At 37.3% G+C, this 17,100-nt stretch overlaps 1 protein-coding gene across 3 annotated transcripts in view; it reads left to right on the plus strand.

The window, feature by feature from the left end:
- Positions 1-9,081, plus strand: part of EPC2 (enhancer of polycomb 2) — a 128,216-nt gene extending 119,135 nt beyond the window's left edge. For all 3 annotated transcript variants that reach the window (XM_086352574.1, XM_086352583.1, XM_086352590.1), the window contains 4 exons: positions 3,726-3,862; positions 5,394-5,553; positions 6,482-6,815; positions 7,816-9,081. In XM_086352574.1, coding sequence (XP_086208700.1) covers positions 3,726-3,862; positions 5,394-5,553; positions 6,482-6,815; positions 7,816-7,888 — 704 coding nt within the window. In that variant the 3' untranslated portion in view covers positions 7,889-9,081. The remainder of the gene's footprint in view (positions 1-3,725; positions 3,863-5,393; positions 5,554-6,481; positions 6,816-7,815) is intronic.
- Positions 9,082-17,100: the final 8,019 nt, after the last annotated feature.

Consider the following 17,100-nt stretch of genomic DNA (forward strand, 5'->3'; position numbering starts at 1 on the left):
TTTTAAAAAAAATTATTTATTTTTAATTGAAGGCTAATTGCTTTACAGTATTGAATTGGTTTCTGCCAAACATCAGCATGAATCAGTCATAGGTTTACCCATGTTCCTTCCCACCTGCCTCCCCATCTCACCCTTCTAGGTTGTTACTGAGCCCTGGTTTGAGTTCCCTGAGTCATACAACAAATTCCCATTGGCTGTCTGTTTTACATATGGTAATATATGTTTCCGTGTTACTCTCTGCATACCTCCCATCCTCTCCTTCCCCTGCCAGCTGTGTCCATGAGGCTGTTCTCAGTGTCTGTGTTCTCCACTGCTACTCTGAAAATAGGTTCATCAGTACCGTCTTTGTAGATTCCATATATGTGGGTTAGTATACGATAATTGTTTTTCTCTTTCTGACTTACTTCACTCTGTATAATAGGCTCTAGGTTCATCCACCTCATTAGGACTGACTCATTTTATGGCTGAATAATATTCCATTGTATATATGTACCACAGCTTTTTTATCCATTCATCTGTTGATGGACATCTAAGTTGCTTCCATGTTCTAGCTATTATAAATAGAGCTGCAATGAACATTGGGTTACATGTGTCTTTCCTCAGGATATATGCCTTGTAATGGGATTGCTGGGTCATATGGTGGTTTTACTCCTAGTTTTTTAAGATATCTCTGTGTTCTGCATAGTAACTGTGTCAATTTGCAGATTGTCAGTTACTTTTAAACTGACAGGACTTGGATGTGTTGGATAGGGTAGATTTATGACCAGCATGAAATTTACTTTTAAGCTAGCAACTTTTGAGAGCAACTAGTAGAAAGAACTTGACCCTAAGCAAGAGAAACAGATATGGTTTCTTTTTTCATACATTCCCACTTCTTTATGTCACTACAATGCATCACTGACTCGATGGATGTGAGTCTCAGTGAACTCCAGGAGTTGGTGATGGACAGGGAGGCCTGGCGTGCTGCGATTCATGGGCCCACAAAGAGTCGGACACTACTGATCTGATCTGATATGAACCCTTCCAAAGCTGGGCCCCCATCCTATGTCTCGTTCCTAAAGAGGTATCTTCACACTATAAGTGTGACATTTTCCTGGTGTATTTTAATGCTTACCTCTTGATAACTTAAAGTCAGTGTAAGAAATAAATTTCTTATGGAAGTATTTCTGTAACTTATGAAAGGAAAAATAATTAGTGGAGAAGGTGCTTTCCTTTTGATCAGTACTATGACTGTGCCATTAAAACCATACTACATTTCTGACCACTTTTACTCATCTTAACAAAATGAAAGAGGTCAATTAGGGAGGGTGTTCTGTATGTGTTCCAATTCTGTGTCATGATTGCTATTTTTGTCTGAAGAATGTTTAATGCTCTAGAAAATTCCAAATGAGAAACATAAGCAATTTTCAAGCACAAAACACCTTATAGTGTTTAAAAACAACAACAAACTAGATGTTAAGAATGAATCTAACATGCTGAGTTTGAGGCAAAGGGGAAGAAGAAAAAAATGAATTTACTATTTTAAGCATATCCATATTTTTGAATTAAGTTTTACCACCAGTGGTTTTCAACCAGTAGCACAATCAGGAATGAGAATTTTTGTATCAAAGCCAGCATGAGTTTTTAAGAAGTTGGACAACACTTGACCATTAATTTGAGTCATTTCAATGATGTCTTGGTTGAGATTTTATACATTTTCTATGGTGAAAAGGATGGAGTTCTTGAACAAATTAATGGTTTCAACAAGTCAGGGCAGTAAGTAGACATGTCCCTCCCCAGACCAGGAAATTTTATTAGCATCCCTTTTTGATATCTACATAAATGATCATCTTTTCATAAGAACAACTAGAATACCTCTAATTGGCAACATTTTGTTAGTTAATAACTACTAACCAAAACTAATTTTTTTGCTAAAAGAATACAATTTGTTCTTTCAAGTAATTTATATATTTTTTTTTTCTGATAAGTAAGATTTTATGATTTTCTGACTTAAAAGATTTTGAAAAATGAAAAAATTCTCATTATCCTCATTTCTGTCTGAATTTTTAAATAGCTGCTAAAAGTGTATCCTGTTTGGTTTTATTCCTCACTTAAAATTCAGTGCAATGGATTTCTCACCTTTTCATCACAACATAAACCTAAGCTCTGGACAAACATCATGCTGCATTTGAGAGTAGAGTATACTAACACCCGATTACAAGTCTGCTTCTTCTGAATTGGTACACTGGTTTATATACAGAAGACTTAAATAGATGTATTTGGGCTTAAGGTTTTCCTTCCTGCCTTTGTATGTAATAAACTATTTTTAATCTCTCCCAAGGTTCTCATACAGCTGGAAATTAATGAACACTTCACATTTTCATTTGATTTTGAAGATTTTAAATTTAGAATTTGTTATTATTTTTTATTTAAAAATAGAATACTTGCAATGAATTCAACATGTGCAAAGAAAGACATTTGATTTTGTTGGTAATTCAGTAAGATAACTAATATGTACTTCAAAAATACAGGTAATAGTGAAATTTTAGAATGAGCACTATCATAGGCCCATCTTCGAAAAATAAAATTGCTGTCTGTCTAAGAACTGTTTCTCCATAACAGTCCAATCCTAATTTTAATGATAACATTGTGTAACAGAAATGAAGGCCTATCTAAAGTTTTGTCCATCTCTGGGGCTTAATTCCTTCATAGAAAATAAGCTGTACTTTGCACAACTTGTTATGTCTAATTTACCATCATATATATAATTTCTCATTTGTGATTATGCTAAATGGAAAACTTTGGTGGGGATTTCTAGTTAAGTAACATTAGTTGAAGGTCCTATCTAAACTCCTTTAGGTCATATTGATTAAGTTAGCTAATTTACATTTAAAGGTTGACTTAAATTAGTTGAGAATTCTTTATATGTATCTTTTCTTCCCAACTACATTGTAAGACTTTATAGCAGGGACCTTCTTTTAAATTTATTTTTTTTCTCTGTTCAGCACTTTTCATTGTAGATAGTAAATGCTTGCTGATGGAGTGAAATAGCTGGGAGAAAGGAAAGAAAACAATAAAGAAAAGTAGAGTAAAATGGCTCTGGTAGTACATGCATTCTGATATGATTTAATGTTTTGTGGCTCTAATAATATACTGACTTCTATGGAGATAGCTTTGTGTCCTCTAAATAAGTTTATCAGTGATGTACTTAAATATCAGTGAGTGAAAGTTTGTTTACATTGCTTTGGAGAAAAGTGTTTCTTATTATAACTTGATAACTTTTTTTAAAGTAATTTTTTAAATAAAAGTTTTAAATGTCTTATTTTTATTTGGCATTTAGTAACTTAACACAGTTGGTAACAGCATAATTGATTACATCTGAGGATGCATTGTATCTTTAATTTTCTAACATATTTCTAGCCCACGTTTTTATAGATAGTACTTTAGGCATCTATTGGCTTAACATGTGGTTTAAGTCTGAATAAATGGAGGAATCCTCAAATTAGAGCTGTGTTATACAGTAAAAACTACAAATGGTAACTTCTTAAGCATGTAATATTAGAAGGTATAAGCTGCTTTGGCTGAAGGGTGTATCATTTTTACCCTGTTCTTTGCTGCTGATGTATAATATATACTGTGATTTGAAATTACTTTTCATCTTAATTGTGGAGTAACTTCAGATTGTATTCTACTTGTTAAAAGTACTTTAAAACATGCATATTTCTAAAATTAATGTCCTTTGCCAGTGTCAGGGGGCATCACGGAAGAGCAGTTTCAGACTCATCAACAGCAGTTAGTTCAAATGCAAAGGCAGCAGCTTGCTCAGCTTCAGCAGAAACAGCAATCTCAGCATTCCTCGCAACAGACACATCCAAAAGCACAGGTAAAGCTGTCTTTGAATCATGGTTATGTCTGTTCTTTCATAATTATGTCATTTTAAAAAAATTTTAGTGAAGTCAAGCAGATAACCTTGTTATTGCTACTCTTGATTTTGAAGATAAAACCTGTGTCTTTTTCAGTTAATTTAACTAATTTTAAGTAACTAGTTTTTGTTTCATGAGAGGAGCACTAGAGCCAAATATAGTATTTTTAATTTAGGAAAGAAATTGCTACATATTTTTGGAAAGTTCACTAAGAATTCATCAGTTCAGTTCAGTTCAGTCACTCAGTTGTGTCCGACTCTTTGCGACCCCATGAATCACAGCACGCCAGGCCTCCCTGTCCATCACCAACTCCGAGTTTACTCAGACTCACGTCCATCGAGTTGGTAATGCCATCCAGCCATCTCATCCTCTGTCGTCCCCTTCTCCTCCTGCCCCCAATCCCTCCCAGCATCAGAGTCTTTTCCAATGAGTCAATTCTTTGCATGAGGTGGCCAAAGTACTGGAGTTTCAGCTTTAGCATCATTCCTTCCAAGTTTTCCTTAGGCACCATTAAATGATTGACAGTAGAGCCAAGACTGTATAAATAAATACCTAATAATAGCGTAATTGCTAGAAGAAAGAAGCCCTGCCAGCACCTTGAGATGAGGCAGTGAGACTCATTTTGGACTTCTGGCCTCCAGAACTGTATGAGAATAAATTTCTGTTGTTTAACCCTCTAAAAAGCTGTTACTAACCCTGAACTAGTTTTATACAGAATCAAAAGGAACATGACCATTAAACTTGCCTTTGTTTGCCCTTTATGAATCTCAGGTAATTTCAGCCTACTGAAAAGTTAGGCTAAGATACATTTTTACATTGGGACAAAAATGGCTGTCAGTCATCTTTGTCATTTCATTTTGCCCACAGTATCTAGATTGTCAAGTATTTTTAAAAATTTTATTTATTTTAAATGAAACAAAGATGAATATTTTTAATGATGAAAGGTACAATTCACAAAGAAGATAGACATCATAAACCATTAGACACTTTAGCAACAAAGATATGTGAAGCAAATATCAGAAGAGATATAAGGGGAAAAAATACATAATCATAGATTGTCAAGTATTTTTAAAGGTGTTAACACTTGGAAAAATGAATAGGGCTTAAAGATTTGGATTGTTTATTACCCTAGCTGTTTCTTACAAATAGTTGCTTCCCAGTTTAAGAAATAATAAAAAAGTAACTTTCTTATTTCACGGATGAAAATAGTCTGTGAAGTCCTAGATCTCTTAACATTTGGATTGTTTATTTGGATTGTTTATTACCCTAGCTGTTTCTCATAAATAGTTGCTTCCCAGTTTAAGAAATAATAATAAAGTAACTTTCTTATTTCACAGATGAAAATAGTCTGTGAAGTCCTAGATCTCTTAACATAAACACTTGTTAACTGTTCAGAATGAAAAAGGCAACAGCCTCTTGGGTTTTCTCACTTCTTTAAGTGTTTGTGCACTCACATCTAAAAGTTAGAGTTTAACTCTGTTTCTCTTATAGGGCTCAAGCACCTCTGACTGTATGTCTAAAACACTTGACTCAGCCAGCGCCCATTTTGCTGCATCTGCAGTGGTCAGTGCACCTGTTCCAAGTCGCAGTGAGGTAGCCAAGGAACAGAACACTGGCCACAGCAACATAAACGGTGTTGTCCAGCCTTCAGGTAAGCCTTATGTTTCAAGTGATACTTACTAGCTCAGAGTTGCAACTCAGTGATTTGAGATATGGTTTTTGATTTTTAAATCCAGAGGGGAAACATTGTACAAGAAATCAGTTAGGACTCCATCATAATTTCTATGGCTATGTGTGGTGGAATAGTTCGATGTTTCTAAAAGTCACATCAAGCCTGCTCCCTGGGTCCTCCCATGCCCAGTTGATACCTACCTGTGTAACAGTCCACCCTGCCTAGTTTTATCTACATACTGTCATTTGCCTCACATCTTAGCAGTCACATCAAGCCAATTGCTAACCATCATTGTTGAATCAATCGTGCATTTATAAAAAGGAGAATTGTGTTAATAGTCCAGATGATCTGTCAGTAAGTTGGAAATTGGATTTACCTTCCCAGTCTTACACACTCACAGGCCTGCTTTCTGTGACTCCTCCTTGTGAAATACAGTATTGCTGTGACACTATTTCCACTTCATACTACCCTGAGTCCTCAAAGATTTGTTCTTCCTATCAGCCTTTAACTTCTGCTCAGACCCTAGGGTTTTTCACTTGCTGTTCCATATACCTGTGATTGTGATTCCCCTTCCTTACTGGTGTTCTTCCTTGTATAAATTCTAATGGAAGTCCAGTTTTCATCTCCACCTGCCCTCAGTCTCCAGAAGACCTCTCTGTCCTGTTACACAGTGTCCATATATGAAGGCAGCAGAATACTTTGCAAAACCGTTTTATGCAGGCTAGTAGGAAGAGGGTATCTTTGGGATTGTAAAGGTGAATATGTTGTAGTTATCGATTAGAAACTCTCTTCAGAGATTTAATTAGATTACAAATGTTTGCATTTCTTTTTATTTTTAAATTCCTAATTTTTTAGAGTTTAATTAATGTCTCATGAGTTGAACAATTTTTTTCTTCTTCTCCTTCAGGAACCTCTAAAACATTATACTCCACCAATATGGCTTTATCATCCAGCCCAGGGATTTCAGCTGTACAACTTGTAAGGACAGTTGGCCACACCACTACAAACCACTTAATCCCAGCATTGTGCACAAGCAGTCCTCAAACACTTCCCATGAACAATTCCTGCCTGACAAATGCAGTGCACCTCAATAACGTCAGTGTTGTTTCTCCAGTCAATGTGCATATCAATACACGGACTTCAGCACCATCGCCAACAGCCTTAAAACTTGCCACAGTTGCTGCCAGTATGGACAGAGTGCCAAAGGTTACTCCTAGCAGTGCCATCAGCAGCATAGCCAGGTGTGTGTGTGTGTGTGCGTGTGTGCGTGTGTGTGTGTGTGTATTTCAGATATCATTCTGTCTCTTTCTGCTGGCTCAGATCCTGTGGGAGGAGAAGACTTTTCCTTTTTTTTATTTTACTGCTCAAGCCATAGATATCTTGTCAACTGATTGACTTGCTTTTTAACAGATATTGAATATCTGCTTAGTCTAAAGCTGTGTGACTTAGATCATTTGTTTAAGGTCCCTAGTAGAATGTTTAAATGCCAATCAGAACTGCTATTTAAAAAAAAGGGGAAGGATAGTCCACATCAACTTGGGAACCATCAAACTGAAAAAATACATCACCTTCAGTTATTCTTAGATTTCTTCTTTATACTTTAGGCAGTCTGGCAGGCTAGAGTTATTGTTAGTTTTCAGAGCTTTAGTTTTCAAATCAAATTTGTATTTTTTTAACATTATACCCAAAGGGAAAGTAAATTATTCTGTGTATATTTTAGAACTGAGAATATCCTGGAATTAACTAAATCTATGATAATGTATTTCAGATTGCTTTTTTCTTTCTATGACACTAATACATGCAAACAGTGAATCAAAAAATTTGATCTGCATAGATTAATAACTACATGACCATAAACCTGTAAAATTAAACTGTAGTGGAAAGTAATTTAAGTAATATTGTGCTCCTCATTATTATTACTTATGAGCATCATATGCTTTGTCTATTGTAAAAAGCTTGAATTGTCCTGTGCTATATGTTTCATAAGTAATTTATCATTGACTGCTACTGAAATACTGTTAAGTTGCTATTTTTCCTAAGTAAATAATTATAATCAAGTTCATAGGATTTCTTAACTAAAGAAAACTTTTCCTCATTCCTGTATGGAAATTGTAAAAATGGGAGATGTTCTTGTGCAGTATGTTTAGTTGTAATTATATAAAACGCATCTGTAACTACTAAATGAGAAACATCATATTCTAGAGAGTATTAATGTTTATTTTACTCTTTGCCTTATTATAGAGAGAACCATGAACCAGAAAGATTGGGTTTAAATGGAATAGCAGAGACAACAGTAGCTATGGAAGTGACATAACCTAAAACATGTGGCTTTGACCTGTGCTGATGGTGTGCAGTCATTCATATTCCAGCTGAATGCAAAAGGCGAAACTCTGTGGATCACAGAGCATAACAATGGACCTAAATGGACTATAGTATATCGGATGTTAAATCGATATATGATGTATATTTTGTAAAATTGGGAAAATCACTACCTTGTAAAATAGTTTATTTGTATCATCAATATTATTTCTGTTACTTGAATAGTAGATATTCATCATCATGCTTTTGCACTTGAATTTGCAACTGAATGGATTTTAAAAAATAATTCTTTAATGGGATCATGAGCATGAAATGGGATCCTGCATCACTTGTTTTAACTATTTATTTTGCCATGTTTACATTTTGTATCTTGTAAAAATAAATCCAACTTTGTGTCTAAAAAGTTAAAGATTCATAGCTAGGAAATGAAATTCTTGTAATTTTTTTCTAAAGGAACTGTAAAGTTTTCACTTGGTTCATTTTGTTTCACAATTTGACTAGATGGACTTTTTGGTAAATACTTTAGTGGCATTTCACTGTCAAATATGAAGTTCAAGGCAAAATAGTATTTTCTATTACTGTGCAGGGGAAAGGGATGGATCGATACATGCAAATTTAATGTAGTGACTCACTTTTCCATATATTTTGAATGTATATTTCTATTTATAATACCAGTTTATAAAAAATGATTACACAGAAAAAAAGGACTAGGAAAAATTATGCATCTAGTACATTTAAACTGTGCAGGTATGAAAAATTTTCAAGGATTACATTTTATCCGAAGACTGCATATTTTAACTGGCTTTAAAACTGTAACACACCACATAAAGGATATTTTACCAGGTATGTATTGCATTATATCATTGCAATAATTATTGGAAGTCTAGATATCGAGCCATCCCAGGTGTTGGGAGGGGGGGAGGGTTGTGGCAAGATTGTCTTTTCAATTTTGGAGAGATTTCCTGTGGCTACAAGGCAAGTAACGGGTTGGAAAAAGTCTGACTGTAAGCGTTGGACACCTTCATAGTGTAGTGTTTTAGTGACTTTTTTTATACGGTTCTTGTATATTAGATACGTGTAGTGGTGTTTCAGAATGTTTGTTTATGCACTAGTTCAGACAACTTTCCCTGTTACTTGTTCTTGATAAGTGAAAACTGCAGGGAAATAAAAATACATATCAAACATGGACATGCTGCATATGTGTTTATTTCACAATGTGCACTCAGTGTAAGTGAAAATTTAAGGGAGATGATAGCACTTAACAGCACTTTTCATTTTCACAGTGCTTTCCAAGCATTAATGAAAAGAACTATAAGAAGCTCATCTGTGGGCACTATTGGGTTTCAGATAATCCAATATAAACTACCTTTGATAGGGAAAAGTTCTTAAAATATTTTACAGAATGTAAGTAATTTGCAGTGTAACATTCAATGAAATCTCATAAGTGAGCCTCATTTTATAAATAAAAGTTTAGATTATATTGCAAGGGGGTTTTGTCAAGTAAGTACTGGGAAATATTTTTAATGAATATGATTAAAACCATTTCAAACTACATAATTTTATACTTTACATTTTTTATATCTGCAGTCCTAAAGGTTGTAAATTGATATGTCAGTTGAATTAATGGCCAAGATTTCTGCTGAGAGTGGTTTTTATTCAGGTCCTAAATATGTAAAGCAATTTATAGTCAAAACCATAGGAAAAAATAAATTTAATTTCTTCGTTGGTTGTGACCTGATAGGATCCATGCTCATTTCTGCCATACTACCTCTGGAGTTACTCATTGCTGATGATATAAAGAAAATAATTTTGATTTGATATGTAGTTTGACTGTATTCATTCTGCTTTTAGTTGGATGTATCTCCTTGCTATTAACTCAAAACAACTTTAGTGCTGATTTCAGAAAAAAGTTTTATTTCCATTTCACAAAAGTAAAGCATGAAACGAAGTTGCCTTGTGATACACATGTTATAAATAATATAAAACAAAAAACTGTCTACAGTTTCTGGAGATGTGGTGGATTCAGAATTCATCAAAAGCTGATAAGTTTTGTTTTTTAAGTAAAATAGAAAAATAGGCCTTATTTTCATGGGGTTGTAGCTGTTTCACAGGTATCATTTCCGTTACTTACACATACATTTTTCCAATGCTTTTCAAAACTTAAGTGACAGATACTTGTTTTTACATTATCAAGTTGAAGCTTAGTTTGTTTATTTTTATTTTTTTGACTGCGCTAGGTCTTCGTTGCAGCATGCAGACTTAGCCCCATGGTATGCGGGATCTTAGTTCCCCAACAAGGGATCAGACCTATGTGCCCTGCATTGGAAGGCAGATTCTCAATCATTGAACCACCAGGGAAGTCCCAAGAATAGTTTATTTTTACACAGGCCCTCCACTGGGCAATTCCACCATTTCTTGGTTTTTGTGATTAAACTAATAGTTCAGTAAGCTTATAAAGTCCTTGGAATATGTTTTCTGATGGGATGGGTAATAGGTTGGTTGGTTGTTGGGTGGTTTTTTAAACAAAGTGGGTAACTCATGTGCTGGGATATCTTGTAATTAAGTATAGGTAAAAATAGTTACAAACTGCCTTTTTCTGCTTTCCTAGAGTACCCTTCCTTCCCTGGTAATTCAAAATCATCATTATGATTAATTAGATAAATTATTATGATATAGCTCTAAGTATATTTGAAGATATGTTGCATATATTTCTTTTGCAAAAGCCCAAGGGAAAAATTAAGATATCTAGAAGGCACATCTTTAAAATACGTATAGTACACACACCATTCTGTTTTTTTTTTTTAATGTTGACTAGAGTAATTGTAACTGTGCTTAGTAGTTTTTTGTGTTTTTGTTTTTGTTTTTAATTGCAGGATTGTTTTCTTGGGGGGCATGGGGAAGAGTAGTAAGGAGAAATAGTATTTCAGAAATGTCTCCCTTGTATGTACTACTGTATTTGAGTTGAATGATGCTATATTTAGAACAAATTTTATTGGCTGGTAATGCACCTTTGACTGCTGCTGCTGCTGCTAAGTTGCTTCAGTCATGTCCGACTCTGTGCGACCCCATAGACGGCAGCCCATCAGGCTCCACTGTCCCTGGGATTCTCCAGGCAAGAACACTGCAGTGGGTTGCCATTTCCTTTCCAGTGCATGAAAGTGAAGTCGCCCAGTCGTGTCCGACTCTTAGTGACCCCATGGACTGCAGCCTACCAGGCTCCTCCGTCCATGGGATTTTTCCAGGCAAGAGTACTGGAGTGGGGTGCCATTACCTTTGACTGAGTTGCCCCTTAATCAACTTGGCAAACATACATTTCAAAAGGTTAAGGGTAGTAATTCTGAATATTTTGTTCTGTTAAACAGATGTTTTTCATGATTAACCACAACATAATAACAGCAAACATTATGGAGCATGACGGTTCTCTCTCAGTGACTTTCATTTAGTCCTAACAGTTGTGTGAAGTACTATTATTTTACCCATTTTACAGATCAGGAAAATGACATTTAGAGAAGTTAACTTGCCTTATGTCACACAGCTGATAAGTTACTAAGCCAGGAATTAGACTTCGGTATAGTCACCACACTTTTAACATTGGCCTCCTATCTTTAAGAAGGATGTACCCTTCAGAGGACTACTTCCTGGACTTGTTAGTCCACTTATTGGCAGTATCTGTATAGCAGAGTTTTAAATTTCATCTAGAAAACAACCTCCTCCATTCTTACAGCACCTGGCAATTAATGTTTGTGTTTTGCTTCCCAGACTGAGTCCATTAGATCCACCTGTGCCTTCTAGCCATCCATCGAGCAAACCCAGCCTTTCGGTTTATACTCCTCTGTCTGCCAGACTTAGCCGGTAAGTGCAAAAGCTCTCAACCAGCACAAGGCTTTGGAAGCTGGGTCTGGGCCAGGACTTGGCTGAGAGTAGCCTTTTCTGAACCTTGCTTTCCCCATCTGTAAGATGAGCAATTTCCTAAAACTCTATAAAGGAGACCACACTGACAAGCTTGGTGCAAGTGTGCATGTGGCCAGCATGTCATTGGCTTCTCACCAAGGATGTGGGAGCTAAGGCCCAGCATGCCGTTAGTAGTTTAAGTCCTTATTGTCATCAATGACTGTAAAATATTGACAGTTGGATTACATCATATAATGCAACCTAGCTTGTGCAGAACTAAGAATTCTAATCAACTTCTTTGAGTACAAGTCTCAGAAGGGCACAAGAATTTTATTTTTGGAGGAGGCAAACTCAGGAAAACAGGACAGACTACACAGTGCAGTAGAATATCAGAATTTGTGAGCTGGGCTTTAATCGTTTCTCTACCATTAATTGGCTTGTGATTTTATCATCTTTATCTTCATGTCTCTGAACTTGTTATCATAGGACACATGGGTGGAATTAGATGACCTCTGAAATCTGCCAGCTCTGATGCCATAGGAATCAAATTTCCCTCACCCCTCTTCCCTCCCTGGATGGCTCCCTTGCTTTCCATTCCATTGTCAGTGTCCTTAGGCTTACCAGCACCATTCAGAAGGGTCAATACCAGATCAGACCCTATGTGCCTTCCTACCATGTCTCCTGTTAATCTGAAAGGGGAATTGTTTCTTATTTCTGCTGTGGTGGTGGGTGGTTTAGTTGCTAAGTTGTGTCCAGCTCTTTGTGATCCCATAAACTCTTGACCACCAAGCTCCTCTGTCCAGGAGATTTCCCAGGAGAGAATACTGGAGTTGGGTTGCCATTTCCTTCTGCAGGGGATCTTTCCAACCTGGAGATCAAACCTATGTGTCCTGCATTACAGGTGGATTCTTTACCAACTGAGCCACTAAGGAAGCTAATACTGCAAAGCTTGACATTTTAACAGGGAAGAGGAAGGTAACACTGAGCCACATACATCTTTAGCAGTAATTTACTTGACACAGGATTCTAGGCATGGGCTGCCTCAAAATGGGATCTTGTATCAAGATTAAGAGTTCTGTGTGTAATTAAAGATGTGTTTTTATTCTCATGAAACTTCTCTGGTGATACCATATATTTGAGCAAAACTGCTTCTTCCCTGGCTGACTGAGTACAGTAACATTGCAGGTCGAGATGATAAAATATCTCTGAACACTGACTCTGCTGTGGAGTGGACACCTGTTATCCTCAGGAAAGCCTAGAATTCTGAACTTACCTTCCACTGCTAGAACAAGAGAACTTGACTCCAATCACAAAAAAATTATTTCACCTGCAGTGTATCTGCAGCTCTGTTGATCTGATGAACAGCACGTTCTAAACCAATGACATTTGCCATTGTTGAAGACCTTTAACCATTCGCATATAGAAGAACACTGTGCTCTTCCTCTGCTCAGTCCCAGGGCTGCTGGTGTTCATGGGCACACACAGCTCCCGAGTCTCACAAGTAAGCCCACATTAGGAATAGCCAAGATACAAGGTTTCAGCTTTTAACATGAGATGTCTGTATTGTCTACTGCTGAATGATAAGTAATATGAACATCACACACGTTACATTGTGGGGTGGGAGTCCACAAAGCTGAAATCAAGGTGGCAGCTGCTCTTGTATTCTCTGGAGGCTTAAATAGGGGAGGATCTACTTTGTCAGGTCCCTCAGGTTGTAGACAGAATTCACTTGCCTGTGGCTATAGCGTTCTAATGATTTGCTTCTTCAAAGCTAGCTATGGAAGAGAGTTTCTGCTGCATGCCAAGTCTTGCTTCAGGGAAGACCTAGGCTTTCGTGAAAGACTGGTCTACAAACAAATTCTTGCTGTCTGGTCTGCTTTGATTAGCTTAGTCAGCTGATTAAAGACCTTAGTCCCATCCATAAAATCCCATACTCTATATCTTAGAAGTAAGTCACATGCCTTGCCCATACTCAGTGATTGGGGATTGGACAAAGGCATAAGTTAAGTACTGGGGGATAGGAATTACAGGGCCACCCTAAGTGTGTATGTGCACATCTGTCATTGGTTGAATTGCATCCCACTGCCACTCATCCCAGTCTCCCCATCTCAGTATACCTTGGATTAACATCAAGAAAACTACATATCTTTGTAGGTAAACAATTTAACACTAATGCAAACATTTTGTTATTTTGTAAGTAAGTCATAAATCCCACAGGCCTGGCTATTGGGCAGGGGATCAGATCCAGGCTGGAGATAAACTGGGCAGCATCAGTACGAAGGCCTTGTGGAAACTGGGTGGATGAAACCAGCTAGAGAAAGAGTAGTGGAATGAAGTGTGAATAGCAAAACTATGAGGCCAGTGGGAAAGTTGAGGGAGGAGGAGGTGGAGAAAGAGATTGGTAGCTATCTAGGAGGAAGATCTGGATCCAAGGGGCTCTAGTTTCCTTCAGAAGAACTGCAGAGATAGAGGGCAGGTCGGTAGGGATGGGTGGTTTGGGTTGGTAAAGAGGAGCTAAAGGTAATGAGCTATGGATCAGAAAGCCTAGGCTCAAGCCCTGTATAGTCCTTCTAGCCATCAGAAGCTCCCAGGAGAGCTTTTAAAAGCACAAATGTGTGGGTCTTACCCAGACTGACAGAATTTCCAAGTGGTTTGGGATACCATATCTTGTTTGCTTGCTTATATGATTGGTTGGTCGATGATTTTTTGTAAATTGACCAAATGGTGTTTGCTGATTGCAGCTAAGGTTGGGAATGACTACTCTAATCTTTCTGTTCATTAGTTGTGACCATGGATAAGTAACTTTATAGAAAAGCTCAAAATTTATTTCCTTACCTGTTATAATAAGGGAGGGTTAAATTATTTGCTCAGTCCCATTAGCTCCAAGAGCGTACAGAGAATGCCTCTCACTAAGTGAGCTCCATGGCTACTAGAAATATAGAAGCTTAAAACATGCTTCCTTTAAAATTTTGAGATCATATGCTTTAAAAAATAATTCTGCATTGCAGGTTATCACAGATGAAAATTGTGGCTGTTTAAATTCTCTGTAGCAATTCAGAAGTGTACCTCACATCATACTATCTCAAGCACTCTTAAGTCCTCAGATCACCCTCAGAACATCAGCATGCCCAGAGAGAGAATGGTATCCCCACATACCCACACACACACACTCCCCACTCCCCACCCCCCACCCCCCATGATGGTCTAATCATCACTTTTCAAATGCTCAGTTGCCACCAGTGTTAGGTACTTTCAGGTTGTTTAGATCAGCAGTCCCCAACCTTTTTGGCACCGGAGACCAATTTTGTGGAAGACAGTTTTTCCAGGTACTGGGGGTCAAGGGGTGGGGGCAAGGTTTCGGAATGATTCAAATGCATCATATTTATTCTGCACTTTATTTCTAATCTAATGCTGTCACTGATCTGACAGAGAGGTACTGGTCCTTGGCCCAAAAGTTGGGGGCCCCTGGTTTAGACCATGGGTTGTCAGTCTGTGCTTTCTAGTTGTATATTACTGTGGTATTCGACCACATGGACAAAGCTACTGTTCTTAAGAAACCGTCTTAGGAGAATTTTGCTTGCCTAGTATTTGCACAGCATTTAGGACTTCTCTTTTTCTCTCTACTCTTCCCTGCCATGGATTTGTATGCTGTCTTTATCCCAGAACTGTGCTCTGAATTCCATTCTTTTATATCCAGTGCTTTGTTGATGCCAACACCTGAAAGTCACAGACATGCCCAAACTTACCACGTGCTTTTGCCTGTATGTTTCCACCACCAGTCGCCCCAGTCTTTGCCATCTCAGATACGACATCAAAGAGTCATCTTGATTCCTCCCTTCCTCACCCCAACCCCTAGTACATTCCATTCACAAGTCTTTGGACCTGAACTCCAAAATGTATATTGAGTTCATCTGTTTCTCTCTGCACCGCAGCAGCACTTCTTCCCACCTCTATTCTTGCCTATTTCCAGTCAATTCATGTAGTAGCCAGTGTTATCCTTCAGAAATCAGATTATCTTAGTTGTCTCCTAAAACCCTCCCATTGCTTCTCATTGCATTTAAAATCTAAGATCCTGCCATGACTGTAAGATCTCTCGTGTCTTGTGCTGCCTTCTTCAAACTCATCCATATTGCTTTCTCACCTCACAACACTTGAGCCCACTAAGGATCTGGTCCAGACTTTAACAAGTTATTTCCTGCCTCAGTGCCTTTGCACATGGGCATTCCTTCTGCCTAGAGTACTCCTCTCTGCATATTAGCCAGCTCCTTCTCATCTTTTAGCCCTCAAGCATCCCCTCTTCAGAGAGGTGCTCTCTGGCTGTCCTCTGTTATTTTCTATCCTAGTCCCTTATCTGTGAGTGATATAAAGGAAATATTTTATATTATATTTGTCCTTTCATCTGCTCATGTGCCTCATGATGTCAAGCACCGGATATCTGTTGTATTTCCTGCACTCAGTATAGAGCCTGGCACATGGTAGTTGTTGAAATATTCGTTGAATAAATAAGTGAATGAGTAACAATTATTTTGCAGAATAAAAAAATTTGCTTTTTACTTTTTATTCTTTTTATTGTTATTTTAAACCAAAATGTGACCACTAAACTTAGTTTTATTTCTCTTGGACTTATTAAACAAACATTTGCAGTCTAAAGTAGTTTAACTATGCTTAAAATGATTGACCCATAACCTCAGAAACTGTTTTTCCCCCTAAAGCTTCCTTAGGACGTTGCTGTCATCTTTAATCCAGAGCCTGACAGATGGTTGTGGGTGGATAGTGGCATAAAATAGGCTTTGTTTTAAGATTTCCAAAAGCTATTTTTCTGCTTATATTTATACAAAATTAGCAGCTGTGCTCAAGTATAAGAAAACCAGGGAGCAGATTGGGCAGCTGCTAGTTTTGTCATTGTGAGCTAGAAATATTTATTCATCAATAATCACTGTAAGTCTCATACCTGGGGTGTTGACTAATCACTATTTCTTTATACACTGTGTTTTCCAGGTGTATTTTTGTCCAAAAACAAAAAAAAATCAGGTTTCAACACACCAGGAATGTTGTGCGTTATCAGAGCTTTTCATTTAAGCTATTTTGGAGAGAGAATTCTTGCTCACACCAAAGCCACATCAGATGTTTGTCAAAACATAGAAGTAACATTTGTACCCAGCTATTGATGTTTGACATCATTTCTCTTCCAGATGTGGCTTGACTTGGGGCTAATTTTTCATCTGTAAATCATCCTCTCCTGGCTGCTTTAGAAAGCACTGTTGTCTCCAACCTCCATCACTTGTGGGTGAGATTTGTTTTGGTGTTTATGAAAAG

Source organism: Bos grunniens, chromosome 2, assembly GCF_055505025.1.
Source record: "Bos grunniens cultivar Pamir isolate PY7600 chromosome 2, Bosgru_T2T1.0, whole genome shotgun sequence".
Classification (NCBI taxonomy): Eukaryota; Metazoa; Chordata; class Mammalia; order Artiodactyla; family Bovidae; genus Bos; species Bos grunniens.